General features: G+C 43.3%; 2 protein-coding genes across 2 annotated transcripts; both read right to left on the reverse strand.

Moving 5' to 3' along the window:
• Positions 1 to 401: 401 nt before the first annotated feature.
• LOC306750051 (ATP-dependent RNA helicase DDX39A) lies at positions 402 to 5415 on the reverse strand. Its single transcript, XM_079233434.1, has 10 exons — positions 5373 to 5415; positions 4263 to 4479; positions 3956 to 4083; positions 3487 to 3763; positions 3255 to 3373; positions 2953 to 3084; positions 2105 to 2214; positions 1729 to 1873; positions 1426 to 1573; positions 402 to 1127 (listed from the first exon to the last, which is right to left on the reverse strand). The coding sequence occupies exons 2-10, from the start codon at positions 4468 to 4470 to the stop codon at positions 1111 to 1113; spliced, it is 1284 nt and encodes a 427-aa protein (XP_079089560.1). The 5' UTR covers positions 4471 to 4479; positions 5373 to 5415; the 3' UTR covers positions 402 to 1110.
• An 8109-nt stretch (positions 5416 to 13524) lies between these two features.
• LOC306750326 (volume-regulated anion channel subunit LRRC8D-like) lies at positions 13525 to 18372 on the reverse strand (the record flags this gene model as incomplete). Its single annotated transcript, XM_079233735.1, has 5 exons — positions 13525 to 14647; positions 14741 to 15118; positions 15794 to 16044; positions 16644 to 17234; positions 18025 to 18372. 5 exons carry the CDS (start codon positions 18370 to 18372, stop codon positions 13525 to 13527), a joined length of 2691 nt encoding a protein of 896 aa, XP_079089861.1.
• Positions 18373 to 23626: the final 5254 nt, after the last annotated feature.

Here is a 23626-nt window from a genome sequence, read left to right on the forward strand (position 1 = left end):
GTATAAAGGGCCAATCCTTTTACAGAGTTATACTGAAGTAGTCCATGTAGAGTTTAGCACTGAACAAAGTGGGGTTCAGGTCCTTTATGAGCATTAAGTGCCAATTTGAAAGCATGATTGTATGTCTACTAGTGTACAGCAACACCATCTGCAATAATAAAGTCATGCTTTTTAAAAGGTCTCGTAAAAAAACTGAATATTTCTGTTGTAAACTGTTGCTGGATTTTGAAAAGTTTATCATTTTGCATTTTTAATAAAGATATTTTCCCCTCACACTGTTGTACCAGTGATTATTTATTCTCAAAGACTACAGCCATGCCAACAGCTGAGACTACTTTGGTAAAGTATGAGTTTCGAGCTGAAGGCAAATAAGCATTCTACTGACAGTTACGATGCTAATAGCATTACCATGCTTACATTTACTAATTGGCACTAAAAGTAAAATACGATTATCTTATCTGAGAAGTGAAATCTTTTTAAAATCCTAAAATAACATACAGAGTAACAATTATACCATGTGTTAATGACAATCTATGATCAAACTTGGCAAACGCACCATTAGGATTTTGAGTGATTGTTTATTGAGGCATTCAATTAGAAATTCAAAGAAAGAGCTGCCATGTGAGCCAAAAATTTACTTCACTATCCCTCCATGGCGTTTTAAAAAGACCAACTGTTGCAGCGGGGAAAAATACATAACACCAAACCTCCTATACAGACTAGTTTGACAATAAAAAGGGCTAAAAATCACTTACATGTTCCTCAGAACTACTTTTCTACACGTTTCCCTGCAGCTCTGCTTGAGATTAAATTGACTGAATGTGGAGAAGAGACGATAGCCTCACAAGAGACCACAACAGTAAAAATGGCATTTTATAAAAAGTTTTAATTCCATTGCGCAAAAAAAACAACCCCCCCCCTCCAAACAAACAGTAAAAGACAAATAAAAAAAAACGACCATATCCCGCTTCACCCTCCCCCCGAAACGGACAATAAAAATAAAGGTTTGGTGAACATTGGGAACGAGCAGAGCCTTCAAATCAACGGCGAAACACGTCTACTTCCAAACACGAGATCCATGAAGAGGAGACTTCGGCTTGGCTGGAGGACTCATCTGGACTGCTCGACTAAACGGGGACAGAGGAGGAGAGACGAGTTGAGCGAGGGAAAGACAGCTGAGCATACCAACTTTTCAGCGACAGGTTAAACGTGTGCGGGCCGTTTCCATTTTGACGAGAGCCGCGCAGTTACATGGCAGCAACAACTGCAGGCTCTAGTTGCCAAGATGAGTCTAAAAAGGTTGATTACAGCAGCGATCTTTAGCTCCTGGATTAAAACAGCTGTTTTGACAGCAAAGTGCTTTGAGTCCATTTATCCACAAATTACAATCATTCCAACAGGGCATTCGGAAACGCGAGGGCTTACTGTAAGAGGAGATGTCGATCTCATCCGGCAGCTCGGCCACGTTGACCTCGAAGCGGTCCTGCACGTCGTTCAGGGTCTTGGCATCGGTCTCGTCCGACACGAAGGTTATAGCCAGGCCTTTTGTGCCAAAACGACCGGCACGGGCAACCTGACGGGTGCAGAGAAAGGTCAGGGTGAGTGAACCAGCTACTAAATACATACAACTAAAATACACAACTTATGGAGACTCAAAAAAGAGAAAAAAGGCCTTGTTAAACCAACTTCACAGAATGCAAAGCCGCGACAAAGGAAAGCAGTTCTTACCCTGTGCAAATAGGTGTCAGAATCTTCTGGCATGTCGTAGTTGAAGACGATGTTGACCCGCTCGATGTCCATCCCTCGGCCAAAGAGGTTGGTGGCCACCAGGATCCGCCTTTGGAAGTCCTTGAACTGCTGATAGCGAGACAGCCTGCGGAGCAAGAAGGGGGCAGAGCCCAAAGGGAGTCATCAACACAGCTGCTGGAGGCATTACTGGACTGCAGCCTCCGCTCTTTGAAGGCAACGATGTGTTGAGTTAACTGATGAGGCCTCACGCTCCATAAACATACTCGGCATTCAGAGCTCAATGGAGCGTATGTTTACGAGAGCGGACATATCAGTGGGGGGAGATGTGTGTGTGTGTGCACGAGTCTCTTCTCACCTCTCCTCCTGAGCCATCCCCCTGTGGATGGCGATGGCAGGGAAATTCTGTTCCACCAGAAGCTGGGCCAGAGCGACACAGCGCTGGACTGACTTGACGAAGATCACCACCTAGAGGCGACGCAAAGACGTTGAAATGAGGGAGCAGATACACATGAAGCCTTCGGGCGTGTGATGGTTTCATTCAGAGACCGACTCCAGGGATCTCAGACAGTGGAAGTTATCGCAGTGACTGAATAGTTTTTATTATTATTTATGTATGACAACTTTTTGCCAAGAGTAAGACATGAAAGTGATGTAAGTCTTTTAATCCACATTCGATTTAAGGCCACAGACAGCTAGCTGAGCAAAAGGAGAGCAGACGGGAACAGGGAAAATCAGCTTACCAGCTCAATAAAAAGCACGCTGATTTATTAAATGGTGCATCTCGTTTCTTGTACAAAAATGGCTTCTTGTTTGGGAACAGTAACCTGCTTTAGTTGCCACTGGCTAGCCCAAAGCATAAGCCCAGGACAAAAAAAAAATAGGCATCCTTTTTTAAAGTTTTTTCCACCATTCCAGTGTTGCCATTGGATAGTGACAATGAACAGGCAGACAGGAAAGGGGGGAAGAGACAGAATTGAAGTATAATTTTCTGAAACCATTCAGCCGCTACGGTGCTCCGACATAAAATAAAGTAAAGCAACATTTCAAGCTCTGTAATCCCAAACTTTCTGTGGAAAACCAGGCCTTTAATGACAAGTGATTTCTTTTCGATAGCCCCTTCTATGTTTGACGACAACAATTCAGGTGATATACTATGCCAAAACGCTACTGGTTGTGCATCGTGGAATAGTGCCGTCGCTTTACCTGGTTGAACTCCAACACGTCCAGCAGGTCAAAGAGCTTGCGGTTCTTCTCGCTGTCCTTCAGCTTGCAGTAGTATTGTTGCAGGCCGTGGAGTGTCAGTTTTGTCTCGTCGTCCACAAATACTTCCATGGGCTGCACGGGACAAGACGACAGAGGGACACGTTAGGTAAACTTGTTGAGTTTCCGGTCACGTCACCAGCAAGTGGGCAAAACGTGTCAAATTCAAACGTGCTGACGCCTTTTCTTGCGGATAAAACCGTTCTGTGAAATCCTGAAGTAACGATACTCCATCGATCACTTACATCCTGCATGAACTTGCGGCAGACTGGTCGAATCTCCTTGCTCAGAGTGGCACTGAACATCATGACCTGCTTCTCATGGGGCGTAATCTTGAAGATGTCTTGTACGTCACGCCTCATGTCTGGTTCGCAGAGAGAAGTCAGATAGATACACATTAATACAGAATTAAATGGGGTGCGTAACCTAATACACCGAAGCGGAATCAATGAGAAGAAACATTTAACAACAACTCACCTAGCTGCTCCAACATTTTGTCACACTCATCCAGGACAAAGTGCTTGACGTTCTTCAGGGCGAGGGTCTTGTTGCGGATAAGAGCGAGGATGCGGCCCGGCGTTCCGACCACGATGTGAGGGCAGTTCTTCTTCAAGACATCCTCGTCCTTCTTGATGGCCATGCCGCCAAAGAACACGGCCGCCTTTACCGAGGACATGTACTTGGAGAAGCGCTCGTACTCTTTGCTGATTTGGAAGGCCAGCTCTCGCGTGTGGCACATGACTAATACAGACACCTTGAGGAGATAGACGCAAGAGAAGGACAATTCAGATACTTTGCCTCCTGTCTATTAAATGCATTTGTGTATATTAGGCATGTGGGCTCTACTTAATGCAAGCCACAAGTTTAAAGTTGAAGGCAGTCTATGGCAATGTTTCCTTCACTTAATCCAACACATAGACCGATTGTGTTGAATGTGCGTACTGACCTGTCCGTCAACAGGTTCAATCTGCTGCAGTGTGGCCAGCACAAACACTGCCGTCTTGCCCATACCAGACTTAGCTTGGCACAGGATGTCCATGCCCAGGATAGCTTGTGGGATGCATTCATGCTGAACTAAAGCAAACAAACAGAACATTTTAAGCCAGTGTATTTGTGTTATCATTAGAACAACAAGTATTTCAAGCTTTAAACTGTGTGCCGATATTGTTTTATTTGTATTCATGAGATATATCTGGGAAGTTCATGCAACGATAATAAAGTAAGGGGTAAGTTAAGGCGAAAATGTCCCTCACCTTCAGACGGATGCTCAAAACCACAGTCAATGATGGCGCGGAGGAGCTCTGGTTTGAGCAGAAAGTCTCTGAAGCCAGAGCTGTGGATGGAGACGTAGGAGCCCTTCACCTCCTTCTTTCCTGCAGGGACTGCACTCTCGGGGGCTCCCTGGGGCTCTTCATCCTCTTCGTAGTCGAGCAGCTCGTTGTCAACATCATTCTCTGCCATTGTGTCTGTCTAAAACAAGGAAAACAGAAGAGTTTGGTCTTTAATCATTATCAGTTCCCTCATCTACCATGGCTGAACCCTTTCTCTTGGGTTTAAAGGGGGGCTGGTAACTGAGCCCAGCTGTTGCCACTCTTTGTGCCAAGTTTTACTGCTAGTTTTAAAGTACATTGAGATAAGATCGTTGAGGAAAAAGTTGCATTCGTATTAATTATTCCATTGTAGGTTTGGTTTGCGCAAATAGTGGAACTAGTGCTGCTGTAAACTAACTAACGTTGTTGTGTTCAGCCCGCAAAACTCATTGTAAGACGTGAGGCCATTGAATGAGCTATGCTAGCTAGTTTAGCAAAGAAAGGAGTCTCCGTATGAAATAATGTCGACATTACGGCTTTGTAAACTAATTACTCCCTTCCTACACACGAGTATCGCGTACAGACCTGTTCAGGCGAAGCCTCGGGGTTTACGTTAGCCGACGTTCTCCGATGCACCAAACCGGTTAGCATCTGAATCGTTTACAACACTGGGAAGCTTTTGTGTTGCATAACCAGTGCTAACGTGGCGAGCTAACGTGCTACACGGCAGCAAACCATTTAGATAATGGACCGGCTGCACCAGACATTTCTCTTCTGAATTAAGTTATTAGCAATAAGACACATTACGCGGAAAATCGAAAAGTCTAACTACGCAGTCTGAACATGATTAAATATGAGGGAGGCTGTAGCGCTGGCGAAGCTAACGAATGCTAGCTCAGTGACGGTTAGCTCCTGAATGAAACAACGAAGGAAGCCGTTTCGTTCCCGACGAGATACTTTGTTGAAATACACAAACGTATGATTTCCTGAAGGCCAGTCGAAGTTTTGAGAACTCCCTCGTCGCAACAATGAAACATATTATTGGACTCTTACCTTGTCGGTGTTAGCTACGCGTCAATCTGAAGATACAAACCGCATGGGGAGGCCTCGGTTCGTTTATACGAGTGACCGGATGTCCCGCCTACGCTGAAAGCTTCGATATCATTGGTGGATTCATACGACAATCGACCGAAGCGGCCAGCGATTGGACAAAAAGTGTGTCGCAGTCCACCGCAGTATAAAAAAGCGGGATACAGCAGTATGTATGGAGGACCCCGGTAGTGAAATACATATTAGATAAATAAATAATCAGGCAAGAAATGCATGCATTAATATTGCGCATATTGTATGTATATATATATATATATGTATTTTTATATTTATCGATCTCTCTCTCTCTCTCTCTTGATGCTTTGCACAACGTAGCTCTGGACTTCAAGCCGAGGCCAGGCAAGAGGAGGAGACCATTTACACCGGAGTTAGACTGTCAGACCTGAAGTGACCACACTTTACACCTCCCACCGACCCCTGTACTTTCAGTTCTTATTATAATATTTAATTAAAAAAATGTGCTAAATTTGAAAGTCATGTCATTAATATTCAACAAAGAATTAGTTGCTATGAAAATATTTAGTGGACGATTTTGTTGGAAGATGTTTAATTAGCAATAGCCTCTATTAAAACTCCAATATCAAACATTAATTGGTAACTCATTAACACCAGTTAGCAAACACAAAAATTAATTCAAGGTGAATAAATACAATTAAACTACATGTGGGCCACTTGTTGGGAAAGACAACACATTAATAATGCAAACTTTACAGCATGGTGGTGTAGTGACTACTCGTATCTTTACTGTAGCATCATGAATTATCTTCAGGCTGTGAGTAAATGCTTCTTCTTTTTTTTTCCTTCTGTTTATATTTGACATTTTACAAATCATCACATTTCAAATCATCACATTTCATCACAACTGAAAATGAAATGAGCTAAACTTAAAAAAAATTGGACCAACGCCCGAGATGCATCCCATCTAACATCGAGTTCGACTAGTGCGATTTAAGATGTGGGACAACAGGAGGATGACTCTTGATTGTGACATTATAAAATAACCCACAATATAAATATAGTTTCTCTTCATTACGTGTTGTAAAAAGTGTTTCCTGTCTCCAGCTCTCTCTGATTTTAATGTCATACATAATACAAGTTATTGAGGGAAACAGTTGAAATCTTTGAAGACAGTTGTTTGTGGTCCTTTTATTATGCAGACCTACAATGAACATATTTTAACCAGATGGTGAATAAGAAAACAGATATAATATATAACTCGAGTTTAATCTGTGATCGTCTTCACTCTGGTATGAAACTCCAGCGATCAGTCCGCTCAGCTGCAGCGTCCAATCACATAACAGATGAACAGCGAGGGGGCGTGTCCGGCGTCAAAACACTTCCTGGAAGCCTGCTCTCGGGGCCCCTCGATCATGGCTCCTCCGATTTCCCTCCTCGCTCCTCGATCCTCGCTCCTCCGAGCAGAATAAGAGCTTCGGGATGGCCGTCAAGATGGCGGCGCAGAACCACTTCTGGTTCAATCGAGGATCGAGGAGCGAGGAAACGACCATTTAGAGACTTGAGATGTACCCTGTGAATCTGTGAGCAAGAGAGGGCCTCAAGCGAGAATGCATAAGCTGTTTTTGTGATCAACTTTTTATTAAATACTTTTTAATTATACCTCATCACATTCCGGACTATTACTTCCCATGATCACCCGGGATTTAAAGAATACTTTTCATTACAAACACCTGATGGCATGTGTTTAAAGTGTGTTTTAGTGTCATGTTGCTTCCCCTGCTGAGGTTAAATCTTGATGACTGGCTACTGAATATTAACCCATTCCAACATAAACACATGTGTATGAATGAAGTATATTCTTTATATAATGATGTAAGAAACAGTCCGTTTCATTGGATTTGGCTGAGAGAAGCAGGTGAAGTAAAGAGACTTTCTGGCTTCACTAACAGTAGTTTGTGAATCAGAACCATTTATTTGCCAGGTCTGTTTTACACATATGAAGAATTGGTCTTGGAGGGTGGTGCATACATTAGACCAACAACAACAATCAACACAGTGCAATAGAAACATACTACATTTACAATAGAATATAACATAAAGTGCACAGAGAAACAGATAGCAGTACTGTAAACAAGTCTACTGTAGGTGTGTGTTAAAGTGTAATGTTAAAGTTGAACAAAAATGATTTTCTGACCACAACATTACACATTATGCCAAAATGAATCCACACAAAAAATAAAAAATAAAAGTATCACTGATCAAATACATTGTTCTCACAACAAACTTTATTATTTTTTTAATAATAAACTGAGAGGAGTCTCTTAACAAAAATGTTGGGCTTGCTTAACTGGCCAGCCAGATTTGAAATTGACAATATAAGAAGCAAACACAACAACTGCTATTGCCAATAGTCTGACCATCAATCATTTTTACGCCAGTTAATTTTTCAAGGCATGCAACTTAGGTTTGAGCTGCTTTCTTCCATCATCTAAATTTAAGAGGACAACCTGGATGAACTCAAAGAAGCCACTCGGCTTCGCCGGATAGCGCATATTGAGAGCATAGATCAAGCCATACACCACAAGTGCATCAGTCCAAGATCTGAGAGACATTACAACCTGATCCTCCAGGATGACTGAGACATGGAGAGGTTGAAAGGGAATCCCTGCAGCCGTGTCCTCTTCAGCCACCACGCCCTCCTGCAATGCTTCGAGCTCCTCCTCCTGAGAGAGGGAGTACACATGAGGTCCAGAACATGTGGACCAAACACGTCAACTATGATAGGCTAATAAATAAGATATATACCTTTGATGGTACTGGGAAACATACCAAATTAGTGTGCTAATAAATATTCACAGGTGTAGAATAAAACAGTTCACAATGGTATGGTAGAGGGAAGACACTTGATTGCAGAGGTGGGACAAAATCATCAAGTCTAAGTCTCAAGTCAAGGCAGGCCTCCTTTCTGTCAATTCTGCGATGGGAGGTGCTAATGTCAGAATCTCTTCTCTTCAGAGTGGAAAGGTGCGCTCCAGCATCTCCTTCCTTCTGGTCTCCAGGATGTCCTTGTTCTCACTACGGGGATGTTAGGGAGGAACTGGACTTCCCCTCTTCTGGGTCGTTTAATGTTGGCCCGGGGTGGTACACCCTCTTCCAGTTTCCTGTAACTGGAATGAAATGTTCTCTGCATTTGTGAGAGTTATATGTTGAGTAGACATTGGTAAGGGATAAACAGTAGAATACTGGCCATGTTGGATTCTGTAATGTCTCAAAAAACAGACTTTGATGGGACTAGAAAAAGCACATAACTTACATTTCCACATGACCTGGGTCCAGGAGCTCAGCCACAACTGATATGAAAATAAACCGGTCAATTTATTAAAGTTAGGCTTTAAAGAAAGAAGAAAAACGTGGCTAACATAAGGCAGTAATGTTAGTTTGGTATAATTGTGTATTAGCAACAAATATGTTGAATGCCTTAAATTAAAATCAACCATTTTTATATTAAAATCTCAATCCCATTGTCCTAACTGCACAAGTGGTGAAAACCCCATGTGAATGAAACGGACTGAACGATATCACCACGTGGAGCCCAGCACAAGTTCATGCTAACGTTAACCATGTGAAGCCACAAATGTATTGAATGCCTTAAATTAAATCAACCGTTGGATATCACTTTAATATTAAAATCTCAATCCCATTGTCCTAACTGCGCAAGTGGTGACAATTGCATGTGAATGAAACAAACTGAATATATCACCATGTATAGCCCTGCACAATCATGCTAACGGTAGCAATGCTAAAACGTGGAGCCCAGCACAATCATGCTAACGTTAACCATGTTAAGCCTCTTCGGTAACATTAATTTAAGCTAACAGCCGATTACAGTCACTTAATGAACTTGCACTCAGGCATTGTAATTTGGATGGAAAAATCATGTGCAGATGTCAACAACTCCAATGGGTGAAAAAGACAACTTGTTTGCAGACAAACTCCACGTTAAGAGAAAGAGCTTTGAGACAGTACAGGCTTTCCTTACAGTAATGTTAACGCAAGCTAGTAAAAGAGAACCGCCTTACCTTACTTTGTTTAAGGACAGCATATGGGGTTAAACCACCGAAGAACTGGGTTGTGAGTTCCTATCTCTCTCTTCACTTTAACGTCAGTCCCAGACAGACAGACGTGTTGAAGTCCTCTCCTCCCGGCGGAGCTGGGTCCACGTGCCGTCCCGTTACGCGGGTTAAGCCGGGCACACAAACAGCAGCATGTGTGTGCGCTGCGGTGATGTGAATATATTGCTTGTGCTAAAGTATTGACCTGGAACGTCATTGCTGTATACATGCCATTAATATTCAATAAATAACTAGTTGCTATGAAAAGATTTAGTGGACTAAAACATTGTTGGATGTTTAATTAGCTTCAACACCAAGCTAAACAGAAAGGCAAAGCAATAGCCTCTATTAAAACTCCAATAATGTGTAAATGTTTTTTTTCTTCTGTTTATTTTTGCCATTTTACAAATCATCACAAAACAAATCAATCAAAACACAAAACATCACTAAACTTAAAAAAAAAAATTGGGTCCCGGCCCCAGATGCATCTCATCTAACATCTTGGTAGTGCGATTTAACACTCGTGTGGCGCTGGTGCCTACAGGCCGAGTAGCGTCCTGTAGGGAGCAGCCCGTTCTGAGTGCGTTTTCACACCCCCACCGAGAACTGTTCTACTCCGCTGGACTGCGGCCGTCTCACTCACGGCCCCGTCTCAGCCATGCCTGGCTGTAGGACCGCAGTGAACAATGCTCCCGCTAGTAGTGGAGCAGAGGTCCCGCTACAGAGATGTCTGCAGAGGGAGACCTATCCAGTTGAGCCGTTCACACTCAGACAATGCTGCGCCCGGATTCGGAGTCGAACCCGGAGCTCCCGAGTGAAGGGCGAACGCACTAACCTGTGAACTGTGATGTTAGACAATATCATATGAGTACGAGTGTATATTTATCCTGGTTGTATTGGTTTTGTTACGCAATAGTTGCTTGAGTAAGTTATACCAGAAGACGAAATAAACAAAAAAGACAAACTGCGTGGACTCTAAATCTGGCCTCTAAGTAATCTGGCTGTCCTGGAGCCTTCATATTTGCATTTTTTTAAATAAAATAAAAAAGATTTAAAAAAATGTAACACGGTGCTCTGATTGGTGCAAACTCCACACACCAGAGGTGTACTCCTTTGATTACTTGGGTACTTGGGAAGTCAATTAAAAAAAAATGTCATGAAAGAAAACTAAATATTTTAGATTATGTCAACTCAGAATAAGGGAGAAAAAGAGGTGTGTCTCAAGTTTGAGAACACTGAATGTATCAGAACCACAGGGAGCCAGCAGGTGTCAGTGAAGATTCAAGATTCAAGATGTTTTTACTGTCATATGCACAGATAACAGAGTTATTCTATACAATGCAATGCTTATTTTGCTGGGTCCTCCTAACACACATAATTAGATTCAACTTAAGGTAAAACATTAATAAAAATAAGGCACAAAATATAAAAGATATAACAGTATTGCACAAATAATAGTATAATATACTAATAATAATATAATAATAATAATATTAATATATATTATATAAATATTAACTATAATCATTAATATAATAATAAATACATACAAATATGATAATAGTATTAGTATTGTTCTGTGTATAAAGTGCACTATGCATTGCTACAATGTCCAATGTTCACCAGCCTGATGGCCTGCAGGTAGAAACTGTTGGTCAGTCTCGTGGTTCTGGACTTGGTTCCTGTGTCTGCCTGATGGCAGGAGGGAGAAGAGTGTGTGTTGTGTCCCTGATGATGTGGTGTGTTGTGTCCCTGATGATGTGGCGTGTTGTGTCCCTGATGATGTGGTGTGTTGTGTCCCTGATGATGTGGTGTGTTGTGTCCCTGATGATGTGGTGTGTTGTGTCCCTGATGGTGTGATGTGTTGTGTCCCTGATGATGTGGTGTGTTGTGTCCCTGATGGTGTGATGTGTTGTGTCCCTGATGATGTGATGTGTTGTGTCCTTGATGGTGTGGTGTGTTGTGTCCCTGATGATGTGATGTGTTGTGTCCCTGATGATGTGGTGTGTTGTGTCCCTGATGGTGTGATATGTTGTGTCCCTGATGATGTGGGCTGCTCTCCTGGTTGCCCTAGTGGAGTAAATGTCTTGTAGAGGGTAAAGCTGCTCCAGAGATGTACTGTGCAGTTTTTATCACACGCTGGATGCCTTCCTGTCCTGCAGTGCAGCTTCCACACTGTGATGGAGCTGGTAAGGACCTCAGCCTTCTTGTGAAATACAGTCGCTGCTGGGCCTTTTGATGTTCTGCAGTGCGTTGTGAGACCAGGTGAGGTCCTCGCTGATGTGCGTTCCAAGGAATTTAAAGGTTTTCACCCTTTCCACCTCTGTCCCACCCATGTGAAGTGGTGCGTGCTGCACCGTCTTCCTCCTTGGGTCGATAATCATCTCCTTGGTCTCGTCTGCGTTCAAGGAGAGATCATTATCCCGACACCAGGCCACAGGTTCCTCCACCTCTCGTCTGTTCGCCGTCTCAGCCCCACCAGTGATCTTGACCGTCGTATCATCCGCAAACTTGATGATGCTGGTGTTTTCCTGGGAGGCCCCACAGTTGTATGTGAAGAGGGTGTACAGCCCTGGGGGTCCCTGTGCTTCACTGTGTGAAGCCCAGAACACAATAAAAGTGAGTACTGTATTTGCTCTGTGCTGATTCACCATCGGCATTTACACAATCATAAAGGGGGGAAACAAATGTGAGTCCATGTCTCTCAGCATTTACCCAACAGTGATTTCTCTCCTGGTGCTTACTGGAGTGAAGCACCTCCATAGATCTTCAATAAACATTGCACTTAAAAAATACAAAGTAAAAGCCTTATTTGTTATTTTAATTATTTTTGTTGTTGTTGCAATTACCAAGACAAAAACACTGGTACTTGTGGCGCAGTTATTGAAAGTGCTGACTCATGCAGCCCAGCTATACGTATGATGGTTGTCTTCACAGCACCTGAAGAGTGCATCTAAGTATAATTTAATATAACTAAATATCAATGTTATACTTTTAAATCATAAACTGGTCTTTGAATGACTCAAGCTGATGACTATAAAATCTGATATTTTATTTTTTATATATACTATAGTGCTTAGATAGACCATACATAGACACATCCCATTTCTCAATAAGCTTAGCACCCGTTATTAATCAAATATGGAAGCATTACTGTACAAACCTCTGTGTGTGTATATCTGGCAAACCAGCAGTGACTGTTATTCATTTAATTTTGTATTTATTTGATTGAATTCATGGATTCATTCATTTTCTTCTCGCCTCTTTCTGTGATGCCAAAAAGGTAAATACAAATATGTAAGTTGTTCTGGTGTGGAGTCAATAACCTGCTGGAAATAATCTGAATTATTTCCGAATTGATAGCATGTTAACACTTTTGGAGTAATTTTCACAATAAAGTGACCAAACAGGAGCAATTAAAAATAAACATGTTTATTGTTCTTTATACTATGTATAATACTTTTTTTAGACTTTAGTGTATTTATCGTCAAGTTATCACTAATTTGAGTAGTTTCTGTATTAATGATATACACTTTGTTATCCAACAACACAAATCTTTGTGCCATGTTGTAATCAGAGAGATCCCTGCAAGAAATACTTTGTGAATGTTTTTTTATCCACAATTGTTATTCAACCCTACAACACACACAGATGGTCTCCTCATCTATCTCAGGAAAAAACAAGTTGTCTACAGTAGTGGTGTATTTTGCATGTTGTAGTCCATTTACTATAAATAATGTACTCAGTGTAACTGCAAAGTGTACACAGCATATTGCTTTGTACACTTGTGAAGGCATTATTTAATCTTCCTGAAAGCCTTTGGTTGCCACTAATTTAGTTCAGTAATTAGTGTGGTATGAAACTCATGTGCAGAATGTGTACTATCAAGAAACGTGTACTAATAATAGTTATTAAAGCCTCACATTAAAATGACCAATAGGAAAGCTGCCTTCTAAAAGAACAGATGGTCAACGTTTTGCCGAAAGCCTCGCAAAAGCAAATCCTGCAAATCCGTGTTAGGAGAGCTATATCTGTGACTCCAGAGCGGAAGAGAAACTCCACTGTGTAGGACAGAAGTATGGGAAGCTGTCCGAATCTGGGCGGGAATGTCCCTCTGACTGAGTACCAGAGGGGGCGCGAGAACGGCTCAGGAAGTCGCGGACCTGTGGAGGCAAAGAAAGAAACAGCCAGTCTTCCACGAGGAGACCACCTCCGTGCAGCCCTGAGCAGCAGCCCAGCTCGGCCGGCAGTTCCTCCAGACTGTTGCTGCGCAAGTCCAACCTGCGCAACCGACTTAAAGCCGCGACCCCGCTGGGTAACGAGCTGAGAGAGTTGCGAGCCACATTAAGGATGTGCAGCTCCAAACAGCTGCTGAAGAGCTGAGGAGGGAGGCTCTCCACCCGGTTCCCGCTGATGTCCAGCTCTGTAAGCAGCTGCAGCGCCTTTACCTCTGCGGGCAGCACCTGCAGCAGGTTACCAGCCAGCAGGAGCCTGCGAAGGCGGCGGAGAGTGAAGAGCGCTGGGGGGAGGCTCTGAAGCTGGTTGTTGGAGAGGTCCAGGAGCTCCAGGCCTCGCAGCACACCGACGCTGGCCGGCAGCGCCAGAACGCGGTTGTAGGCGAGCCGGAGGCAAGAAAGACGCCGCAGGTGAGCCAGGCTCAGCAGCTCCTCCAGAGTCCTCAAGTTATTGCGCTGCAGGTCGAGCGTCCGCAGGTTGGCGAGAGCCAGCAGGGCCGAGGGCAAACGCTCCAGCCGGCAGTCCTGCAGCAGCAGCTCGGTCAGGTCGGCCATGCGCTTCAGGCCCGTCAGCACGAGCAGCCTGGTGCCCTCGTTGTAGATCTCCAGCCTCGCCAAGCTGCCGGCCACCTCGCACAGCTCCGCGGGGATCCGCTGGAGCGTGCCTCGGATCACCAGCACGCGGAGGTGACGCAGCTGGCGGAGGCTCCCCAAGGCCCAGCCGCGGCCCACCCCGCCGTCAGTGCTCAGGCGGCCGGAGAGGTGGAGCTCGTGCAGGCTGCGGAGGGAGAGGACCCAGCTGGGGATCTCTGACGCCTGAGTAAAGGTGAGGTGGAGGACCTCCAGATGCTCCTGGAGGACTCTGAGTGCACCGGGATCCACCGCTGCTGTGCAGTGATAGAGGTGGAGCTCCCTGTTGGGTGAATAAACAATAAAAGACTTGTGTATGTACGTCACAGCATTCTTAAAATGTGTTAAATGTGGGTTTCACCACTGCAAACCCCACCTGAGTGAGGTCATGTTGGCCACCTGCGCCGTGAACCTGGCATCAGCGATGAGCTCCAGCTGGAGGACCTGAAGCTGGCTGAGGGTGAAGAGGGCCGGAGGGAGGCGAGGCAGGGCCACCAGCTGCAGTCTGGAGCAGCCCTCCGCGTCCACGCTCGTCATGGCACGCAGCTTCTCCTCCCCCCAGCGCCTCTCCAAGCTTTCCCCCAGCAGCCTGCTCTCACTGACGGGAGACAAAAAGACGGACAGACGCTGGACCAGCAGAGGGTCATACTGGTCCAACATGTGTAAAAGAAAGGCCAGGTCATTCCTCAGGTCGGGAACATCTCTCAGGGAGCACAACTCCTTCAGCGAGTGGAAGGAATACTGCCGCAGAGCGCTAAGTAGGGCACAGAACGAGAAAAATATAAAAAAAGTCGCCCAAAACACAGCTTTAGCTCTAATCCTATTATCAGGCCTCTGGTATGCTTTGAAGGCCATTTGAAAAATCTCTCAAGTCTCAACTAATTATTTAACAAACATTTGACATGTTTATTTTGTTTATACAATGCATCAAATACATAGAGTTACAATAAATCTCTGCCGATAAATTTCAAAAGCTCACAGCAATTAATTGTCCTTTAAGTTTGGTCTCCTCCATTACTCCTTCAGGGTAATATCTGGCTCTCAAGCAGCTAAATGCTACACTAGAGCCACCAGCTAGTCGCTTACTTTGTCTCATATTTCGTGTGGGTATCGTGGGTATATCCAAACTTAATTTTCTGAAAGCAGCTACCTGTTGCTGGAGTGAATCAAAACAGTGAAGATGCGGGCCTTAAAACCAGAACAATGACTCAGAAGAAAACTGAGAAAGCTGAAAGAATTTGCAGAGTTGAGCGCTAACTCTGTGTGGGTCCGTCATTGCAAGCCACCCCTTCAACATTACATGTAGTACATTTATCATTTGTTAATGTATACATATATTTATTAGTGCAGCTTTAAAGTTGTAATCAAAATATACAGTGTTTAGGGTATTTATACACATATCCTTGTTCCTGTACACCAATGCACTAACCTGCGTAAAATCCAGCCGAGGGTGTAAAAGTTGAGCAGGCCGTACAGCCCCAGTAGGGTCAGGTAAGCCACCAGCAGTTTGCGGAGGAGGGAGGAGAGCACATGGATACACTCGAAGGTATCGTAGCCCACCAAGGCCTGCTCCTCAGGGTGACAGGTGTGGGTGAAGGAGAGGGAGCTGAGAAGAGGGATGGTGTAACTCAAGATCAGCGTCACCATCAGCAATTTGAATACCGTCTGAGCCAAGTAGACCTGAAGAGATGAAAGGGAGGTATCATGAAGCAATTGACATAGTTCGATCAAGCCTGATCAAACATTGACTTGTGTTTAAACGCCTGCACTTTTAAAGGTCTTGTGTGTAGGATTCAGCGCCATCTAGAGGTGAGTTTGCTGATTGAGACCAAGTGAAACTTTTCGCGTGTGCCAAGCGTGTAGGTAGGAGAACTCTGGTAGCCGACACGAAAACAAGAAAACGTAAAGAGGCAGATCGAGAGCCAGCGTTGGATTTGACCGCTCTGGGAACCCGTGAAGACGACCTGCTCCCTAACGGCTCATTCTAAGGTCATGAAAACACAACGAATCATATTTTCAGGTGATCATACACTAAAGAAAACATACTTAATTGTAATCAAATGTATTTCTGCCAATAGATACGAGCTTCAATACAATAACTTGACCTTTGAAATAAATAAAAACAGCAGGTTGCAATCAATGTAAAGTCCTATAACATCACATCATAACATTTCTGGGAGGGTAAAGAACTAAAAGAAAATGTTTCACCAGTTAAGCAAACAGACAAAAGACAAAGAAGATGGTACCACATAAATCATCTAGACTTGAGGATCTCTCACCTTATAGATGACATCTGAGCTTTCGCAGTGTGACCGAAATTTCCTGACCCTTTCGAACAGCGCCCTGGCCTGTTCCCCATCGCTCTTATCCAGACTCATGACCTGCCTGGGACTGTCAACCAGGACGCGCTTGGAGGAAGGAAAGTGCACCTGGGACCCGAGGGATATAGACGACATGGCGTAGTTACAGGAGAGTGTGGAGGGACACGGGGAGGGAGGGGCGCCATAGGACGCACTATCCGACCTCTTCAAAAGCGGGCTGTCAGTGCCCGAGTCTATGCTCGTGCGTCCCGTGCGGGTTACCGGGGGTGAAGATGAAGCTGAAGAGGGAGGAGGAGGCTGGGGCGGTCGTCTCTCCTCCACCACCTCCTTCTCTTGGACGCTCTCCTGCCGGACGGCGTGAGACAGGGCCTGAGATGTCCAGGGCGACTCGCAGCACTTTGCCAAGATGGCCAAGAAGTGCTCTATGCGGGCGGAGGTGTGGGGGAAGTGGAGCCAGAAGGAGCCGCTGGCTACCAGCACCAGAGCCTGCAGCATGGCCATGTAGGGGAAGAAGCGGGAGCACAAAGGCAAAGCCTCATGGTAGCACACCTAGACAGATAGAAGATAGACACTTAAACCTACAATAACTCTTGTATTTTGTCCACTTGGAGTTTGTGAACCTGTATATTATATATCATCACTCTTTAACCCCTTGAAAACAGTGGAGCCCTATGGAAGATATTGCTATAAAAACGGTATAATTCACTTCTTCATTTACTCATAACCAGTAACATATAGACTGATATTTACACATCTGAACACACAACTCACATTATACTCTTTTATTATAACACCAAAATGATACAAATAGCCCTAGTGGTTGTAGAGATAAACCTTTTTTAATTTGGGTATGCAATTTTTGCGCAGAGGCCTAAAAATAGGTGGGTTTTAGCAAACATTTACTCAATTACACTTTCGGCTAATACGGAGCAACTTCATCACTTATTTTGAGTTGTTTCTGACCCACTAGTGAAATGCTTCAGTAGCTAAATGCTAGTTGTATCTGTTTAGTGCAGGGCTAGTAGCATGCAGTGTGTTTTTAGAGCTTTGTTGTTGTACAAAAAGCGCAAGAAATGTCTCCTGCGACCAAAAGAAAAATGACACCAGAACCAGAAACAGAAAAGTTGCGGGTCATAGAGCTGAGGGGAGCTGCAATGTCAGGCGATAATTATCTCTGAGTTCATCATTATGAAGAATACCTTTCACATCCATTGTTGATAAAAAAAAAAGAAAATAGAAATGGATTATCGCTCTTTTCAGGGACTTAACAGTCAATCATTTAAATCACGTTCACCTCTGCTGTTGCATCATTTATTAATGACTCGGGCTAGTACAGTACCTGGCTAATGTAAACGTACTGCTGGTAGGCCAGATGTGTGCGTCGACCCCGACCTGTAGAGTGAAGAGTTGGGCCGGCATTGGGTGTAACATTAGCTGGGGGCTTTGAAGATGGAGTCAATGCTTGCCCGCTAGTTGAGGGACTGCGGTTACTGGTGTTCGCAGTGATAACTGGATCCATGGGAATGCACACCACTCGATCCCTGGACAGCTGCTCAGTACAAGCCAGGACGGATGCCATCAGCATCAGCACCACCAGGTAGTCCATGAAGACCTCCCACCAGGGCTTCAACAGTTTACACCGGCTCTGGTGCTGGTTCAGAGGCGCCAGCTCCGACAGGGAAAACATGGCGACCTCTGGGTCCCACAGGGATGACTGAAGAAGAATTGTGAAATAGTAAAGACTTAAACTGAAGTGATGAGTCTGGCTTGAGTCTGGTTTTCACTGTCAGTGTCGACGGGTTAAACAAACAGACATTTCGGTAACAGCAATTAAACTGTAGTATGTGACCGGGGCCTGATCCAGGAGCATCCTGAGCAACAAGAGGATCCTTCCCTAAAACAGGGTTCTTACGGTCATGGAAAACCTGGAAAAGTCCTTGAAAAAAATAAAATCCCAAATTCTTTGGAAAAGTCATGTAAATGTGTTATATTCATGTGTTCATAAAGTTAATTTATTTATTTTAGTTTACTGTATGCTTTGTATTCTCATTGTTAGTTTAAAAACTACATTTACTCACTTTATCATGTTTACACTGAGATTTCACTAAATGTTTGGTCATGGAAATTTGGTTTAAAGTCCTGGAAATCCATTGGTCAGAATGTGTACCCATAGTTTCTAAATCAGCTTCTTGTTATGAATGTTGTGGTCTAGAGGAGGTACAGAGGAGTTTCGTTTATTTCACATGTTTTTCCAGGCATCGATCAGGATTTTGCAATATTTGAATCATGATGTGATGGTAGAACAGAACTGAGTAAGTATTGGTAAGTGAGTTCCCTAAAAAACAACCAGAGATTCTTGCATGTCTTATTATGAATACTTACTGTTACACAGAACACTAAACACAGAGTTTCAGGGAAAATTGCCATTCCACAATTCCATAAAAGAAAAAGAAAAAACATGACATCATCTTTTAGCTTTCAAAGTAGCTATCACAGTTGGACCTTTAAAAAATGTTTGATCAGTAGTTGTAATTTAAGAGTAAACAAAATAAAATTGTACAACATGAAACATCTCTGAAGTCTACTTCTTCTAAAAAATAGAAATATAATTAATAATTAACTTGCACATACCTGATTAAATCTCTGGTTCTCTCTCCCTCTCCCTCCTGGGATCAGCCTACAACCGCTTTACAGAAACCTCATTCCGGCGCTGTCTGGTTCTACCGTGAAACTTACAACAAACTCCTCCTCGGGCCGGCCGACACACAGCTTTTCACCGGTTGCCATGGCAGCGGAGGATGTGTGGCTGAAAAATCTAATTCAGCACGAGAAGCCCATTCAAGACCCGCCCATTGAGGAGGGCTTCACTTTAACTCCTTCAGAACGGACTCTGAGGAAAACATCAGAGGAATATTAGACAAAAATTGCATTTGCAAGAAAACACTAATAATATACTCAAAAATATATTATATATACCAAAAGTAAAATACTTTCTATGCAGAATGGCTCCGCCAGGTTGAGATGAAGTTATTTGTGCCAGAATTACCTTCTTTCATAAAGCCTTTTGTTGGGTAGTTTAACAGGGTTCATACACATGTTGACCAATGGATTTCCATGACTTTTCCATGACTTTAAACCAAATTTCCATGACCAAACATTTTGGTGTATACATGAAAAAGCGAGAAAATGTAGTATTTAAACTAACAATGAGAATACAAAGCACACAGTAAACCTTAAATGACACAAATGAATGAGACAATAGTTTGATTAAAAGAATAAACTTTTATATAGATGCCTGTATGTATGCCTGCTTATATTTTGGGCGTCTTTCTTTTAAATGCATATTCATTATTTTAAACTCAGCGTAAATTAACAACATGAACGTATGAATATAACACATTTCCATGACTTTTCCAAAACTTTTGGGATTTCATTTTTTTCAAGGACTTTTCCAGGTCTGGAAATAACCATTTTAAAATGACTTTTCCAGGTTTTCCATGGCCGTAAGAACCCTGTTTAATCTCTAGCATTTTGTCATGTTTTATAAACTCACTAAGTTTGGATAACCACTGCTCAAGCCTCTTTTCATGAACCCTAAATGTTTTACACCGTTGCATCCAGCATTATCCAGCAGGGGCTGCTGAAGGTACTGCACTGTGAGTTACACTAACGGCAGCATCTGACTCCACACGGCTTACTGATGACCGGGGAGAGTTGTTATGCTGCAGTTATTGTGTGAGTGTGTGTGTGTGTGTGTGTGTGTGTGTGTGTGTGTGTGTGTGTGTGTGTGTGTGTGTGTGTGTTAACACACAGGCATGTCATATGTAACTTTGGATGCTGCTTCCTTTGTATCGGGGTCAAGAAGAATCTGGAGCAAAGACTCAAACTGACAATGAACCACATCGTGATCTATTCTCCACAGCTGGTGTGTGTGCATTTTCTGTGTGTTTACGAGAGTGAACATGTGTGTGTGAGAGTTTTACTCGTCTTGGGGTACAAAAATCTGATCAAACAGTGACATTGTGGGGACTCGCTTTGCTTTTGAGGACCAAATGGGGACAAAATACATGTTTCCTTTATGTTTATTGCTACATTTTATGGTGAAGACTTGGTTTAAGGTTCGGGTAAAGTCAGGATTAGGTCATGGTTAGGAAAGAAGAAAAGACAAGTGGTGCAGTAGTTGTAGCAGAAAGTGAGGCATTTATTGTCACCACAAAGAAGACGAGGTGTGAAGATGTAACTTTGAGGGACAGGGGCAATTTCTTAGATATTGTATTATCACCAGCTTAGCCTACAAAGTCAAGCCTGCTATTGAACCGATTACTGTGTTTTTTAAACTTGTTAAAACTCAAATCAGCAGTGCAATCTCCAGAATCGGACATAAACAGCAAACAGTCTGTAGCCAGTCTGGCTGCATCCTCCTTGAAAGTGCTGCTATAGGCTTAGACTGCTGGGGGACATCTTAGGATACACTGAGCTCCTCTTTCCTCTACTCTCTCTGCTTCTGGATGAATTCATGTCTCTTCATGCACATTACTGACTCTACTTCTTCCCGGGAGCCTCTGTGCTTCATCGCCTCAAGTTTTCGTGGCCGTCTAGAGCCGGTCCTGCCTCCTACCTCCTGTCTCCTACCTCCTGCCTCCTGTCTCCTGTCTCCTGTCTCCTGCCCTGGCCCTGCTGATGCCCCTCCTCTCCCTCTTTCTGCTGACACGGATTGTGGTTATCTGGATCGTGGTCCATGCCTACTACTTATTATATGAATCATTTCTGTCATATTCATGTAATGTATTGTAAATCTGTTAAGTAATTCATTCTAGTCACATGACATCTATTGCTTCTGTCCATCCGGGGAGAGGGATCCTCCTCTGTTACTCTCCCGAAGGCTTCTTCCCTTTTTTTTTTTTTAAATATGAAGTCCTTCATGTGGGTTCAAAGTGTCCTGATGAGACCAACGCAGGATAATGACCTGCTTTATCCGAGAGGCTGTAGTCGAGCAGAGTGGTGCTTTGAGCTAAATGCTAACTTCAGCACACTAACCTGCTCACAATGGTGGTTTATTCAGGAGGTATAACGTTAATCCTCTTCGTTTAGCGGGATAGCATGCTAACTTGCTAACATTTGCTCGTTAGCACAAAACACAAAGTGCAATTGAGTTGAGGCATATGGGAATGTTGTACGTTTTAAAGGTATTTAGCCATAATCTAAAGTGTTGGAAGAATTCAAACTTTGACCTGATGATGAAGCTGGATAGAAGTTAAAACATGTCATCCTGAAGGGAAGATGAATATCCGAACCAAATTTCATGGCAATCCATCCTATAGTTGTCCAGACTTTTCACACAAAACATCAACAACTACAGTGTCATCTTGGATTCAGCAAACAAGGCATTACATTTCTTTGGAAATGTTTGTTTGATCAAAATCTTCTTTAATCATTATATTCTTGAACCTGCATTAGGCAGTGCAACAAGCTGAAAACACAAAACTGACATACGCAGCTTGATAAGATTATGGCTTAAGAGTTAGCAAAGAGTTGTCCGAGCGGCAAGCTCCCGTGCTGAGAAATGCAGCCAAAAACTGCAGTTCCTCAAATGAGCCTGGCTTCAAAAACCACTCAATCCCCACAGACCACATGCCCAACTTTACAGCAGAAACAAACATGTTTACAAAAACGGTTTTGGGCTCTATAGATCTGATTGGCGCTGATTGGCGCTGACTCGCACTTCAACTAAACAGGTAAACAACATAATCATTTACTGAAAAGTCGGTTTGGTTTTAAGGGGACATTGAGGTTCCATGATCTCACTGATGGAGCTGCTTTTTTGTATATCTCTTTCAGGGAACTATGGCTTTATAATTAGACTGCAGAGCTGTGGTGGGGCAAGCTAACATTACAAGGGGCCGATATCCACACCCTCGGTTTCAGAAAAGGCGCGCGGCTTCACACCTCTTCATTTGCAACACACTCAAACACAGCAACAGGCACTGACACAACCGTGCCCATAGGCAGTGATGCTTCGGGTGGGGTTGTGTTATGTGACAGAAGTCACACGTTCCTGTCATACAACTTCACAAGCTTGCAACAGACCTTTGCACATCAAATGGCTAATATCTTTAAACACAAACAGCATGAGGTTCAGGTTCATGTGAAACAATGTGTAACATTCGGTAGAAATGCTGGCTGAAAGTTAACCCTGGCTGTAAAGAAAACTGCTTTTACCCAAAGATACGGTTGTTTGTATCTGGTATTGACTTTCTTTAAGAGTAAATGCATACTTAAAAGTGTTTTTTTTAACTCTAAACTAGATGATATGTCTGTACTTTGATGAAACAATCAATGCTGGTGTTAATGTTAATGACCAATGTGTCATGGTCTAATCAGACCCACATCCTCGCCTCTCCACACAGCATCTATCAGAGATTCGTTTTCAGTAACCACTGTGTAGCATTACAATCACAGCACAAGCCTCTTCTCTCCTTTCTGTGGACTGAAAATGAAGCTATCAGCACATTACAACATCTGGTGAATTCGTGTTGATGACTGATTATCTGGCTGTAGACATATTCTTTCCTACGCTATCATAACAGTGTCTAGTTGAGTCATTAAATTGTTGAATTTGACTAATTTAGTGGTTAGCTGGTGAGCTAGCTGACGTTCGCGTGCTAATTCCCCAATGTTTTAATGCTAACATTACACTGGTTACATCAAATGTAGCCTCTATGGAGAATACAGCCGTGGCGGTCCGTGTCCGGAGCTGGCGACTGTGTTTATAGACAACTCAACAACTATGGATTGCCATGAAGTTTATTATTTATTTATTTTACAAAGACTCATGTGCCACTTTTCCTCCATTTTAGAATACTTTAATGAATGGAAAACTTTTCAACTTCACCATCATCATCATTTCAAATTGAATTTATGACCAAATACCTGCAAAGCTG

This window comes from Taurulus bubalis, assembly GCF_910589615.1.
Source record: "Taurulus bubalis genome assembly, chromosome: 17".
NCBI lineage: Eukaryota > Metazoa > Chordata > Actinopteri > Perciformes > Cottidae > Taurulus > Taurulus bubalis.

Coding starts and splice junctions, on each gene's coding strand:
- LOC306750051 (XM_079233434.1), bottom strand. CDS start 4,470: ATGGCAGAGAATGATGTTGACAACGAGCTGCTCGACTACGAAGAGGAT. Junction 4,084..4,262: donor TTTTGAGCATCCGTCTGAAG/GTGAGGGACATT, acceptor TGTTTGCTTTAG/TTCAGCATGAATGCATCCCA. Junction 2,215..2,952: donor ACGTGTTGGAGTTCAACCAG/GTAAAGCGACGG, acceptor CGTCGCCTCTAG/GTGGTGATCTTCGTCAAGTC.